The 14,803-nt window shown below is 49.1% G+C and overlaps 1 protein-coding gene across 4 annotated transcripts in view; it reads right to left on the bottom strand.

Moving 5' to 3' along the window:
* Positions 1-951: 951 nt before the first annotated feature.
* Positions 952-14,803, bottom strand: part of SLC2A8 (solute carrier family 2 member 8) — a 33,743-nt gene continuing 19,891 nt past the window's right edge. For 2 of the 4 annotated variants that reach the window (XM_028714779.2, XM_077922223.1), the window contains 10 exons: positions 13,421-13,582; positions 10,573-10,735; positions 9,207-9,413; positions 8,704-8,803; positions 7,721-7,932; positions 6,386-6,532; positions 6,057-6,165; positions 5,505-5,681; positions 2,824-2,969; positions 952-2,291 (listed from right to left, as the gene is read on the bottom strand). In XM_028714779.2, the coding sequence (XP_028570612.2) occupies positions 2,151-2,291; positions 2,824-2,969; positions 5,505-5,681; positions 6,057-6,165; positions 6,386-6,532; positions 7,721-7,932; positions 8,704-8,803; positions 9,207-9,413; positions 10,573-10,735; positions 13,421-13,521 (1,503 nt within the window). In that variant the 5' untranslated portion in view covers positions 13,522-13,582 and the 3' untranslated portion in view covers positions 952-2,150. Of the gene's footprint in view, positions 2,292-2,823; positions 2,970-5,504; positions 5,682-6,056; positions 6,166-6,385; positions 6,533-7,720; positions 7,933-8,703; positions 8,804-9,206; positions 9,414-10,572; positions 10,736-13,420; positions 13,583-14,803 lie in introns of those variants that run through there. The other 2 variants (XM_077922224.1, XM_077922225.1) reach the window with 2 other exon arrangements.

Consider the following 14,803-nt stretch of genomic DNA (forward strand, 5'->3'; position numbering starts at 1 on the left):
TCACTCATGTTGGTCACACTCCCTGACACTGATATTTGGGGGGCGGGGGTGGAGAAAGCAATCTTGTACACACCTGCAAGTCTCATTGAATTGTGTGGGACTTGCATTTGAGGAGACATTCACATGATCAGGCAGAAAGACTTAAAACATGCACCAGGCATGTGTCTGCTAGGTGTTGCTCACTAACAATGCAAGTTGCAGTTCAGCAGCATCTGAAAGGTCAAAAATTCCCCCCACTTGAAGGAAGGAAGGAAGGAAGGCTAGCTTCTTTTGGTATACGGTATATTTTGGGGGGAAATCCTTTGCCATCAAAGATTTCTTACTCAGTAGAAACATCTAAACCTCAAAACCATTTTCTAAAGTGCACCTTAAAAATAAAACCCCAAGCCATCTCTACTCTGTTTTAAAAGAAATGTAAAAAAATAAGCATTATTAAAAAGGCAATTCATAATAAAATACGTAATAACATATTCATGTTAACAATTTCACTAATGAATTGGTTAGATTGTGCCCAATATTTCAGTTACTAGATACTGGGTGGGAGAAATCCTCCAGTGTGTTTTTTCTACCACAACCCCACAAAAACGGCACACACATTCCTATACTCCATTCTACACCTTTCAGATTAAGGATGACCGACTCAGTGCAGCAGACCCAAGTGAAAAATGTGTCTAGGAGGAAATTTAAGAACAGATTTGAAAGTAGAAATTGTAATGAATTCTAACTGGGAGAGGGGAATGTGCATGAATCCCCACTCCTGACCTGGAAGCTCCCTCCCTCCCCCCCCCCCCTAAACTCAACATCCTGGAAAACAAGTTGATGAGCAGAAGTTTACGTTCTGGTCAAAAAATGGGACAGTAGTCCTCCCTAGTATGTCCCTCGGTGTTATTTACGGCACTCAATATTAACTAAACATTAATAAAACAAAGATGATTTGCCCAAAGCATCAGATGGAATTCAATATATTGGTTTATTCCACATAGCACCATATCCTTGAACTTTTATTCCATAAAACAAGATTAGAAGTCTGGAAACGAATACTTTGGAACCTTACTAGCAGAACTGGGTCCAATCCCTATCCACCCCATCACATGATTTTAGATGGAGTCACCTTGGGGCAGAGATTGACAAGAAATGCAATCATGGGAATGAGATTTATCATTTCCCAGTTACAGCACTACTGACCTTCTGAACAGGACTCAAGAACCGGGGGGGGGGGGGGAATAGTGGGCAGCAGTATGCTGAACCCATCCATTTTTTAAAAATCATCCCACGTGATTGCCCAAGTTTGACGTTCCGTGTGCAAATCAGAACAAACCTTTGGCTGCTTTAAACCCCTCTGCATTAAAATCTACACGTATCATGGAAATAACTGGTAGCATACCACTTCAGACAGCATGGGTGCATCTCATTTTAAAATGCTGTTTGTGTGAGAAACATTGGAGGTGCAAAATAGTCTGGTGACGTTGGCTAAGTCAGACCCTGTTCCCCTCTTTTGCTAGGTTTTTTGTGCGTGTTGTGTGCAATGCTCAATGTGCCTTTTCAGGACTCACTCCTCTACACCTATAGAGTAGGCCCAGATTACACAGAATTAGAAGGTAGTTCGTGAGAGCTTTCTAAACAGAGAGAGAAAGGAAGTGACAGCAGAGAGAGGTAGTGATGGCAGAAAGAGGAAGAGGTTGAGCCCAGGGGAGAGGGCACCCACTTTTGGCTCTAGCCCCACCTACTACCAGGATGACCCTCCCATCAGGTCCCCCCCCCCCCGAGGAATACAGTCCTCAGCAGAAGAAGAAAAGGCTGGCCACACAGAACATGGCCAACGAACAGAGAAAAGCAGTGTTTTGTTCAAAACCAATTCTTAATCACCTTGTTCTAGATCTCAGAAAACTGAACAATGCCTGCCATTCTGTAATACTGTATGTGGTGCTGTAATACTGAAAAGTGGTAGGTCATTGCCCCACACAAAATGAACCTGCCTTTCATCTTGACCACACCTACACCCCAGACAGTTTTCTGGACCCAGTTGAACCCGGTGAAGACTTCACATTCGTGCAAATCTCTGAAGAAGGGTTGGGTCCCACCAGCCACCACCACCCACACCTTAAGTCCAAGACCAAGGGGAAAAGTTCTCCCACTAAGATTGCAAACAGCTAATGTGATCTTTGGAAGTAGGCCTCTATCTCTTCTAGGCTTTTCCCTCTGGTTTCAGGAACGAAGAGTATGGTAAAGAGCACGTTGGAGAAACACATGGCACAAAACAACCAGAAAGTACCATGAGGTGTCAGGAAGACCTGGGGCAGAAGAGAAAGAGATGTCTGATTAAGAACCAGAAGCAGTACCAAGGTGGTTGAGCTGTACTCTTGAGATGGCAAATGGGGTACCTTTGGCTTTCTAGGTGTAGGTGAATGACAACTTACATTATCCCTGGCCATTAGCCACACTTGCTAGGGCTCATACTTCAGCAACATCCAGAGGGCCAAAGGTTCCCCATGCCCAACATAAGAGAATGTTTTCTCATCCAGAATATCCCTGCATGCAGAAACCTAGCATGTCTGTAGTAACTGCAGACACAGGCTGATGCTCTCAGTAAGCATGAGAGCTCTGTCGCAAAAGCAGCCGAGACTCCTAGTCCTTCCACTGGCTACGTCACAACGTGGTTACCGCTTTTCACCCTAGCAGAATCCTTGCATATGGTAGGCAAAAAGAATCTAACAACCCATTTTTGCCACTGGCATGTGGGGCCTCCAGAAAGTTGCTGAAAAGAAAATGGGGGCCACTGTTCCCACTCCTGCTGTAAACCATTCTGCTGTGATCCTTGCTTACCATGAGGTCATGGAACTCCTTGGTGATCAGAAAAGCCATGAGCCAATTTGTTAAGACACAGGCACCACTGGCTACGCCTCGAGCTCGGAGAGGGAATATTTCAGACATCAACAGCCATGGGATCGGGCCCCAGCCCAAGGCAAAGCCTGTAGGTTGCAGAGGAAGGAAAAAGCGAATTCATTGAGAGCAGTTAGTAGAGGTTTCCCTGAACTGAGCAAGGTCAGTAATGAACAGGCAACCCTGATTGGAAACCAGAAAGATACAACTAAACAAGGCTTCCCCTCTTCCTCACATGTTATCTAGCAACAGGCTGTAGCTGAAGGAGAGAAGGGAAGCAGAGCCACTCCATGGGTTCAGCTTGGAGCCCAGCGTCCATCAGGCTCTTCTCTCTATCAACAGTCACATGATAGCCATTTTATTGGGCTACAGGAAGAGAAGAGAAGCAGCGCCACTCCATCAGCTCAGCTTAAAGAAGAGCAACTTTTGGCTGCTCAGTTGAACTCTTCCCATCATAGCTGCCATTATAAGAAAGAAATAGTGCCAAGTTTGCTTCCCCCTGCTCCTTTCCCAATTCTTTTCCTTTCGTGACATGCCATGCAGTGTGCAAGACTGCAGGGACTGTATTATCAATTTTCATAAGCTGCCCTGGGAGGCTTTTGGATGAAGAGCAGGGTAAACACACTTGAAAATAATAATAATAATGCAAGGGTACTTTTAAGAGGTCGACTTGAGTGAGGCAGGAGTTCTATGCCCAGGACTGGCATCAGGGGGTAGCCATTGCTTGGCAAGTATCTAAGACCACACCCCAGCAGGTACACAACAACCCCCATAGCCACCCAACCTTGCTGCTCTCCTTCCTCGTTGCCTCTTCCTGTTTGCCTGCCCTTCTCCAAGTCAGCAAGCAATGATGGTAAGGAGGAGAGGTATCCGCCACCACACACACAATACAGTGGTACCCCGCAAGACGAACGCCTCGCGAGTCGAAAAACTCGCAAAACGAAAGGTTTTTTCGTTTTCGAGTTGCCTCACAAGACGAATTTCCCTATGGGCTTGCTTCGCAAAACGAAGCTTGCCCCGGGGACAGCGGGTCTTCTCTTTTGAAGCAAGGGGCGGCGGGGAGATCGCTTCTCCCGGTGCTCCGAAGCGGGGTGGGGGGAGCGGGAACACCTGCCCCAGCCGCCGGGCTTCGTAGCGCTGCTGCGAAGCCGGGCGGGGGGCGGGAACACCTGCCCCAGCCACCCCGCTTCGGAACGCTGCTGCGAAGCCGGGCGGGGGGCGGGAACACCTGCCCCAGCCACCCCGCTTCGGAACGCTGCTCCGAAGCGGGGTGGGGGGGGGGCGGGAACACCTGCCCCAGCCGCCGGGCTTCGTAGCGCTGCTGCGAAGCCGGGCGGGGGGCGGGAACACCTGCCCCAGCCACCCCGCTTCGGAACGCTACTCCGAAGCGGGGTGGGGGGGGCGGGAACACCTGCCCCAGCCGCCGGGCTTCGTAGCGCTGCTGCGAAGCCGGGCGGGGGGGGCGGGAACACCTTCTGAAGGCGGGCGGGGGGCGAAAGTCTTTGTTCCCCCTGCCTGCCTTCCCAGGGGCTTTTAAATCGCCCCGGACAGCGGAGAAGTCCTCCGCTGTCCCGGGGCGATTTTAAAATGCCGCCCGCCAGCATTTTAAGATCGCCCGGACAGCGGAGAAGTCCTCCGCTGTCCCAGGGTTTTTTAAAATGCTGGGGGTGGGAAGAAAAGCCCTTGTCCCCCCCCCCCCAGCCTTCAGAAGAGGTCCGGGGACAGTCTGTCCCCGGATCTGGTCTGAAGGCGGTTTCCCTAGGAACGCATTAATTGATTTTCAATGCATTCCTATGGGAAACCGTGCATCGCAAGACGAAAAAACCGCAAGACGAAGAGACTTGCGGAACGAATTAATTTCGTCTTGCGAGGCACCACTGTATGTTGTCTCTTTCTGAGCAGTAGTGAAGCTCAATGCAAGCAAACACCCAGCAGTAATAGCAATGTGGAGGAGGTTGTGCTACCCAGGGAGGGGCTCCCTCAACAGCATCTTCAAAAGAGCCCCTGTCAGGCCCCTCCATCTAGCTTTTAAGACCCCAAGACCCACACCCTCCTTGCGCACTTTTGCCTGGCTGGAATGTGTCATTGAACTCAGATCATGCCACTGGCTTGCTTGCCTGGATGGAGGATAGAGAGGGGTGTCTGAATATGTGTGTAGAAACCAGCCTATTGTAAAACTGAACATGTGTTGCTCTGGCCCTACCCACCACCAGCACATGACCCTTGCAGAACACTGCTCCTCCCCCAAATAGGACCCTCTGGCTGAAGAAAGGCTCCCTACCCCTAAGGTCTATGCTCCACAAGCACTAGGCTACCAATAAGCAGGTCATTAATCTGACCTCAAAAAAGCTGGACTCCAGCGAAGGAGGAGAAATCAAGGGCTTTGTCGTGATCAAACAGGACTCTTCTGACATGTGTATTTCCTGTGTCTGCCTCACCTGCTGCTGCAGCAGAGAGGGAATTCCTCGTGTGGGAAGTATCCACATAGTCAAAGCATATTCAACCTTTACTATGTGGCCGGGAAACTCCTCAAGGCTCTAAAAGGCCCAGAATTCTCTAGGTGGGTGGATCTATATAGACTAGCTTTTGTGGGTACAGCAACCGCAGCAAAAGTGCCCACTAACCCATGACGAAGAGGCCCAGGCTCAATACCGCCAACCACGCAAGGCGGTGCTCTTCTTCCACAACAGCAGCACTCAGAATGGAGCTTGGTGGGTTGGCATGGGAGGAGTTGATGGGGACTGGGAGAGCCATTTTGCAATAGATCGCGAAGATGGCAGCACTGATAGCCATAATGAACCCTGGGAAAGATGAGATAAAAAGTTAACAGAACACCTAGTTATACTGTTTGGGAACAAGAGTGCATGTAACAAGAGCAGTGCTGGATCAGAGCAATGGACCATCTAGTTCAGCATCCTTAGCCTCCCCCCCCCCCCACACAAGCACAAAGAGAGAGAGAGAGAGAGAGAGAGAGAGAGAGTCCTGCCGGGGTATGCTGGGGATTATGTCCAACCACTGACCTAAGGCTAGTTATTTCAAACACATAAATGCTTGCCTTGCTGGACATCCACCACCAGAAAATTTTATCCAGCTGTTCATGGTGTTCCACATTAAATTAACTTGCAAAGGCACAGAATCCTACACTTCACACTGGAAGGATAGCTTTTCTGCAATACCTGATACGACCAGAAGGACTTTTCGACCTTTTCTATCAATAATAAGAGCAGCCACAGCAGTGAAAAAGACTTGGATGGATCCCACAATGATGGAAGCAGCACCACTCTCCTGAGAACACACAACAGCAAGAAATAAATAAAAATCTCAAATATTTGAAAATGTGTGATGCAACAGCAAAGAAAAGCTAATGCTATTCTAGGCTGCATCAACAGAAGACCAAGGGAAGTAATAGTACCACTCTGTTGTGCCTTAGTCAGACCACACCTGACCAAGATATGAATGAGTATGGCTGCATCCAAGGTGTTAAGAGGACAGAGGAGCCCCCCACCTTGAATTTGGCTTCTTCAAAGATGGTTTCCGCATAAAACATGATGGCATTGATCCCCGACACTTGCTGGAAGAACATCATGGCGATACCAATGAAGAATGGCTTGTAAATGCCTGGATTCTTAAACTCAGCCAGACTCAGCTCCTCCTGCAAAGGAAGACGTAGCCAGTGTTTCAGTGTTGAGGGGCAACTGTACCCCTCTGGGGTCTGAGGTAGAGATCCCAGCACCCTGGCTGCAGATGTCAGGGACTTAACTAGGAATCTCGGCCCATGAGGAGATCCAATTTGGCCAGCTGGGCCATTTCCCCAAAACCATGCCCACCTGCCCATCAGCTGATGTCAATCCTGCTGGGTGCTGTTTTGCCAACACGTTCCCTGCAGGGAAACGTGAGCAAAACAAACCCCTGCAGAGTGGAGGATTGCATCCTTCACTCATCAGCTGGGGAGCAGAGAGTTCAGCGCTGCCAGTTGCTGCTTCACCACCTGCAGGGAGAAACACGATGACAAAGCAGACCCCTACAAAGGGAAGGGTTGAACCTTCCCCACGCATCAGCTGCTGAGCAGCAAGTTCAATCCTGCTGGCTGGCCACAGGGAATGAAAAGTGGCAAAGCAGACCTCACCCCAGCCCCCCCCCCCCTTGCAGGTCAGCTGTGACAGGTGGACATGACTGTAAGTGGCTGTACCAGGCCACCCCCTGTTCTATCTGCAAAACTGCTGCTGATTCCTGTGCAGTTCCAGCAAGGAGTTGACTACTGAGCAGTTCAGCAGCAGAGGAAAAGAATGTCAGGGGGCAGTTAGCATCTGCCAGATTATACCAGGAGGTAAAAGGTAAAGGGACCCCTGACCATTAGGTCCAGTCGTGGCCGACTCTGGGGTTGCGGTGCTCATCTCGCTTTATTGGCCAAGGGAGTCAGCGTACAGCTTCCAGGTCAGCATGACTAAGCCGCTTCTGGAAAACCAGAGCAGCGCACGGAAACGCCGTTTACCTTCCCGCCAGAGCAGTACCTATTTATCTACTTGCACTTTGATGTGCTTTCAAATTGCTAGGCTGGCAGGAGCACGGACTGAGCAACAGGAGCTCACCCTGTCGCTCCTGCTGACCTTCTGATTAGCAAGCCCTAGGCAGTGGTTTAGACCACAGCGCCACCTGCGTCCCTATACCAGGAGGAGCAGATGGCAAACACTTCAGGCTTCCACCCTCCTCTCCTGAAAAGCCTAAAGCTGGAGAGAGCTGAGCTAGCAGGGGGAAGACGCAAGTCCATTCTCCTGCCACCTTTCCCACCCTTGCAACCCAAGAACATGCCTGGTTTCAGTATGGTTCCGGCTCCACTTACCTGTCCTTCAGTGTTCACTTCAATCTCCCTGCATTCCCACTCATGGTCCACCAGGGGCCCCCGCAGGAACTGCAGAGCAGCAATGGCCTCTGGCCGCTGATTCCGGCTCAGCAGGAAGCGAGGAGTTTCAGGCATGAAAGCCACAAGTACCAGCATAAAACATGGTGGGACGGAACACAGTACGGCCAGCCAGCGCCAGTCCAGCCCTGTGCCTGAGGGAGGAGACCCAAAAGAAGAGCCGTTCTTAGGGGCAAGGAATAAAGGACACTTGGCAGCTTTTGTCACGCCCAGAGGGCTAAATGCAAGCTGGTGCACGTTATAGCTGCAAACAGCTCCCCCAGAATTCAAGTGATGTATTCCATTAAGACAGAGTGCCTGTTGGCGCCCGTGGTGGGTGAGGCCAGAGGCAAACGTGAGAAAGGAATGCAGATATTGCCTTTGTACAGTAGGCTAGTATCTGCACACATTCTCACACACCAACTCTTTACCAATCATTCAGGCAAGCAAGAGGCATGGTCAGAATTCAAGGACACTTTCCACCCAAGCAAAAATGCTCAAAGGTATGAAGGCAGCCATCCATACCCTCTCATTTCAAGGTACAGTGGTACCTCAGGTTACAGACGCTTCAGGTTACAGATGCTTCAGGTTACAGACTCCGCTAACCCAGAAATAGTACCTCGGGTTAAGAACTTTGCTTCAGGGTGAGAACAGAAATCGCGCGGTGGCGGCAGCAGCGGGAGGCCCATTAGCTAAAGTGGTACCTCAGGTTAAGAACAGTTTCAGGTTAAGAATGGACCTCCAGAACGAATTAAGTTCTTAACCTGAGGCACCACTGTACTCCACTCCCTCTTCCCACTCAGTTTCCCACAACATTCTGTGCCAACACCATCCGCGGGTGTTGGTTGGTGTATAGGTATCCCACGATGATGTGTGCAAGAGAAAATGTGCAAACCCAAGAACACAACAGAGCCACATGGGTGTACCTGCTATATAAGCTCCCAAGATGCCAGTCACCACCATCAGCTGAACGCACGATCCTAGCATCCCTCGAACTTTGGAGTGGGCTATTTCAGAAATATATACCTACAGCGTGGACAAAAGGGGAAGGGGGTCTTGTTCAAGTCATACAGAGAAAAGGATATATTTTATTTGTTTTTGCATTTGCAGAATTTTGCATTTTTTCAATACAACAAGAAAAAAGAGAGGGCGGGTCAGTAGTGTATCCCTGTTTTTCTTATAGAATCAAGGCAATCAGAGACAGGTGTACGTAGATACAGGTGACAAAATCAGAATCAAGTACTGAAATTCCCTAATTAACAGTGCAATTAGGCCTCTGGGCCTGAAATTCCCCATCCCCTTAATAGATAACACTGAGCTAGATAGGTCAATGGTCTCCAACTCAGTAAAATGCAGATTCTGGCATTCAGCAGATGGCTCTCTTTCCACAAAACTGCAATGAGAAAGGACAGGGCAGGCCATCTCTTACCGGGACCACCAAGGATGTTACCCCACTGGCCAAGCCATTCAGTAGCCGGCCCACATAAAGCATCCAGACATTCTGAGCTGAGATTATGATTGTGAAGCCAAAAACGAATGGGATGGCACACAGCATCAGGGTAAGCTTCCGGCCAAATTTATCCACGACATATCCCCCCAGAATCCCGCCTGCTGCAGCGCCCAGCGTTACGACAGACTGCAAAAGAAAAAGGGAAAAGGAACTGACTCTCACAACTGAACAGTTTCTGATTGTAGATTCCTGCCCCTTTCGATCATATTAACTAACCCAAGATTTGGTGTATGCAATTATGGCACAGTATAAATGACATTTATATCTGACCTATCCTGCAAGGTGTTCGGAGGCGACATACACACCTCTCCCCTGCTCTGCATAAGGTGACTTCCTATGTTCCTGTTTGATTCAGCAAGAACTATTGAGGACTAGAATCCTACTTTATTTTTAAGGGAGGGGGCCCTAGCTCTATGGTGGGACATCAGCTTTGCATGCTCATGGTCCCAGGTTTAATCACCGGCATCTCCAAGTTGGACTGTGGGGGAATCTCTGCCTAAAACCCTGGAGAACTGCTGACAGTCAGTGTAGACAGTACTAAGCTAGATGAGCCGATGTGCTGATTTGGTAGAAGGCAGGTAGAGACTCTGGAGAGCTGCTGACAATCAAGAGTGCTGGACTAAATGGAAGAATGATCTGACTCAATAAACCTTCCTATGTCTCTATACAAGGTAAAGGGACCCCTGACCATTAGGTCCAGTCGTGCCCGACTCTGGGGTTGCACGCTCATCTCGCTCTATAGGCCAAGGGAGCCGGCATACAGCTTCCGGGTCATGTGGCCAGCATGCAGAGCAGTGCATGGAAACGCCGTTTACCTTCCCGCCGGAGAGGTACCTATTTATCTACTTGCATTTTAACGTGCTTTTGGACTGCTAGGTTGGCAGGAGCAGGGACCGAGCAACGGGAGCTCACCCCATCACAGGGATTCGAACCGCTGACCTTCTGATCGGCACGTCCTAGGCTCTGTGGTTTAACCCACAGCGCCACCTGCGTCCCATATGTCTCTATACTCTGGCACAAGTCAATAAGCATTTATTTTCCACCCCATATTATCAAACCAACAGAAGAACACAGGAAGCTGCCTTATATAAGGTCATTTCACAGGGGTTCATCTAGTGAAGTGCTATCAACACTGCCGTGCTGCAGGTCTCCAGGGTATTAGGAAGGGACAATTCCAGCTCCACCTGAAGATGCTGGAGAATGAACCTAGGATCTTCTGCACACAAAGGAGATGCTCTGCCACTGAAGTATCGCCCTTCCTTTGCTTGTGGAGCAGAAGACTTACCCCAAACCAAGATGCTTGAATGTCTTCCAACCTTAATTCCGGGTTGCTAACTTTCTTTAGGCTCGGAATAGCCGGCGAACTGTAGCCAAGGACAAATCCAAAGCTTAGTGGTCCCAGCACAGCAGCAAACGTAGCCAGGAAGAGATTCTGATTTTGGACCTTGCTGCACAAAAAGTGAAAATGAAAAATATGGGGGTGGGGGAGAGACACACAAACAGCTGCCCTTTTTTGCAGACCATGCAGCTCAGCAGACACCTGAAAAGATCACACGCTTTTGTTTCAGATCTTTCAGTTGCAGATGTATTAGTGCTTCCGCTGACCCTTCCTTAAATAGAAACTATTTAAGAACATAAGAACAGTCTGCTGGATCAAGCCAATGGTCCACCTATTCCAGCATCCTATTCTCACAGTGACCTTGGGAAGCCCACAAGCAAGACCTGAGCACCACAGTGTTCTCCCTAGCTGTGATTCCTAGAAACTGGCATTTGGAGGTGTGTGACAGTGGAGGAAGAACATATAGCCACTGCAGCTAGTAGCCACAGATAGCCACACCCTTCATGAATTTGTCTGATCCTCTATTGAAGCCATCCAAGTTGGTGGCCATCACTACATCTATTTAGTTCAGTACCCAAACACACAAATATTTAAGCATGCAGGAAACTGCCTTATACCAAAGTTAGACCATTGCATTGACTGGCAGCTGGCCTCCAGGGATTGAGATGGGGGATACTTCCCAGTTCCACCAAGGGGCATTGTCAAAGTTAAAGGACTAATTCCTGCCAGGCAAAAATATTATGCGAAGCAGGGCCGGGATGAGTGGGAGACACAGGGCCAGAGAATAGTTCCAGAATAGTTCCAAGGGTCAAATGAAGAGGCCACATTCCCCACCCCTGGTGTAAGACAAAAGGAAGGGATGTGCTGTGTAGCTCCCACTCAATTATGAAGGCATGGCTGTGGCAACATGATGTGATTAGGAAAAACTGATAACGTCTTCTCTATGGGTGATACTGTCTCCAAGCAGATAAAAAGTTACCACTGTGGCGGGAAGGTAAACAGTGTTTCCGTGCGCTCTGGCACTCGTCACGGTCCTCCGTGCGCCAGTAGCAGTATAGTCATGCTGGCCACATGACCCGGAAAGCTGTCTGTGGACAAATGCTGGCTCCCTTGGCCTGAAAAGCAAGATGAGCGCTACACCCCATAGTCACCTTTGACTGGACTTAACCATCCAGAGGTCCTTTTACTGTCTCCCAATAGGTGCCATTTGTTCAGTAAATGGCTTTAAAAGATTAGGCAAATTCACAAGCCTATAAATGGCTACTAGCCAAAATGACAATGTTCTGCCTCCATTGTCAGAGGCAGTCTGCCTCTGAATACAAGGTGCTGGAAACTGCAGGAGGGGAGAATTGCTTCTACACTCACATCCAGCTATCACACAAAACAATGATAGGGTCTTCAAATGGAGATGACTGACCAGCATCTTGGGATTGTGGTAGAAAACTCAATGAAAACACCAAAAAAGACAAACAGCAACCAAATGTTGCAGAATGGAGTGTTCTAGCCAGACATGCCCTTTTCATGGATTACCATATTTTTCGTTCTATAGGACGCACCAGACCATAGGACGCACCAGACCATAGGAGGGGGAGAACGGGGGGGGGGGGAATCTCCCCCTCTCTACTCAGTGCCCCTTCAGCAAAGCGGCAGGAGAAACGGAGCCCCTTCCATTTCTCATCCCGCTTCGCTGAAGGGGCGCTGCGCAGAAAGGGAAAACTGTGCAGCGCCTCTCCAGCGAAGCGAAGCTTGGAGAGCAAGAGGGATCGGTGTGAACCAACCCCTCTCACTCTCCAGGCTTCAGACGGCTATTCGCAAGCCTTCAGAGCGCGGCGGGAACTCCTGCTGCGCTCCGAAGGCTTGCGGATAGCTGCCTGAAGCCCCCGGAGCGCAGTGGGTGTTTGCGCTCCGCTCCGGGGGCTTCAGGCTTCAGACGGCCATCTGCAAGCCTTCGGAGCGTGGCAGGAACTACTGCTGCACTCCAAAGGCTTGCGGATAGCTGCCTGAAGCCCCCGGAGCGCAGCGGGAGTTCATGCTGCGCTCCGGGGGCTTCAGGTGGCTTCAGCGAAAACAACGCGAAGCCTCCAGAGCGCGGGGGGAGCTCTCCCTCTGCGCTTCGGAGGCTTCACGTTGTTATCGCTGAAGCCAAGGAGCCTGCATTCGCCCCATAGGACACACACACATTTGCCCTTAATTTTTGGAGGGGAAAAAGTGCGTCCTATAGAGCGAAAAATACGGTATCCATTCCATTTCCTCGCTTTCTGAATCTCTCTCCCAGCAGTCAACATTCCACAGATAACAAGCATGCTCAGTCGTCACTGGCCTGCTTTTGAAAGAGTTTCCCTCCCTTGGGACCCCGCTCCCCGCCACTAAACACTCCCCCTCCAAGCCTGCTGTTATCTTGTGTACAAATGGTGCCATTTGGGCTGTGCAAGGATTGGCATGCCTGAACATCAGAAATAACTCAGATTATGCATTTAGAAGAAAAGCCCTATTGTTCTAAGAGTCTCAATCAGATTTGGAAAACCTCTCAGGGTGATTCTGTTGAGCCAACAATTCAGAATCTGGCAAGCAGAGATGTCATTCATTAAACTCCATTACAAACAGCTGATACAGTGTGAGGGCAAAGGGGCAGAGGCTGACTACTGGACTTGTAGATAACCAACATTAGGACCTTGTCCTCTTTGTCCCTCAGTCCATATTTGGCAAAGCCTTATATTCCTGGCCAGCAGGGCATAACTAGAACAACTGCGTTTTGACAGTTTTCCAAAAACAAAAGCCAGATAAACGCACACACCTCAGATAGATCTCCAGCGGAGAGGGTCTTTGAGCAGGCAGTTCTGTCTCCACATCAGTACTCAAAAGGGGTCTGGTTTCCTCAGATGCCATATCTCCCATTGGTGGCAAAGGAGAATGCAATTCTGCCCAGCAAATGATGTCTGTTCCTTAGCCCTGAAGACTTTAAAATAGAAACAAAAATAGATAAGGGGGGAGATGAAGATCATAAGCAAGAAGTAGCCAATGAAAGTCTTGTGACCTATTTCGCTTCCTCAACCATACATTGCTGCCTTCACTTTTGAAAATGAGACAAAACTGCAGCTGGCCAGAAGGGGGAACTGAAACAAACTTTGTTGCGTGAACTGCTCTTGTTCAGGGTTCCAGCAACCCAGCCATGCCCTCTTCCAGGGCACTCCATTTCATTCCCTCTCATTCCCATGTTTTCCATCTCAACACTCAATAGTTTCCCAGTAGTTCGCTGCCACAAATAGAGTTCCTCTTGCCTACTGTATAGGGAAGCCTTTTAATGTGCACAGTTTTCTGATGTTTTTATATACATTACTGTATATACATCATACATTTATATACATCATTTTATATATCTTTGGGGGGTTTGGGTTATTGTTCTTGTTTTGATTTTATATATTGTGATCTTTTCTGTGAACCGCCCTGAGACCTCTGGGAATAGGGTGGTATATAAATTCAATAAATAAATAAAATAAATAAATAAACACACTCAGCATTCTATGGATCCTGAGCATGTTCAAGACTTCAGTGGGCTAGGTTTTGTTACAGGGAGGCCAGGGGGTTCCTCAGAGCCTACAGATACCTCCCTCTTGTATGAGTGGATGGTACCATTTTGGCAATGTAAGGACTGGCACTCTGAGAACTGGGAACACCATAACCATCAATGATCCAAAAATAACAGTGGGAAACTACTGTTAATATACCCAACGGAAAGGTCTCAAAGAAGCCAGGAAAGGCTTTCATCAGGCTGGGTGTAAAGCAAAAAGTATAGGACACTGTTGCTGGGCAGGATTGTGGGGCACTGTCATGACTCCCATCCAACACACGCAAGCAGAGGCTCTTACTTGGAAGTACAGGCTCAGCAGCAGACACAAGACTTGGGAAGTTCAGGAGTAGAGCAAGTTATTCAGAACTGGATGGAAGCACCAAAAATGTTCCAACAAGTTTCTACACTCTGCCTGTCAAAACATAGTGCCCTCACTATCGTGCCTTGTGGCGATGTTGGAACTGCGAATGTGCATTCTGTTGGGGTATGTGGATCTGTTACCATTTGTGAAGGCAGATCCTGATCCTAGAGGGCAAGGCAGCACCCTCCTGCACAGGGTCTTGTTCAGTGGCTGCCACCTCCTGTTCAGCCTTCCTAGCTTTTACTGAT

The sequence above is a fragment of the Podarcis muralis genome, chromosome Z, assembly GCF_964188315.1.
Source record: "Podarcis muralis chromosome Z, rPodMur119.hap1.1, whole genome shotgun sequence".
Lineage (NCBI taxonomy): Eukaryota > Metazoa > Chordata > Lepidosauria > Squamata > Lacertidae > Podarcis > Podarcis muralis.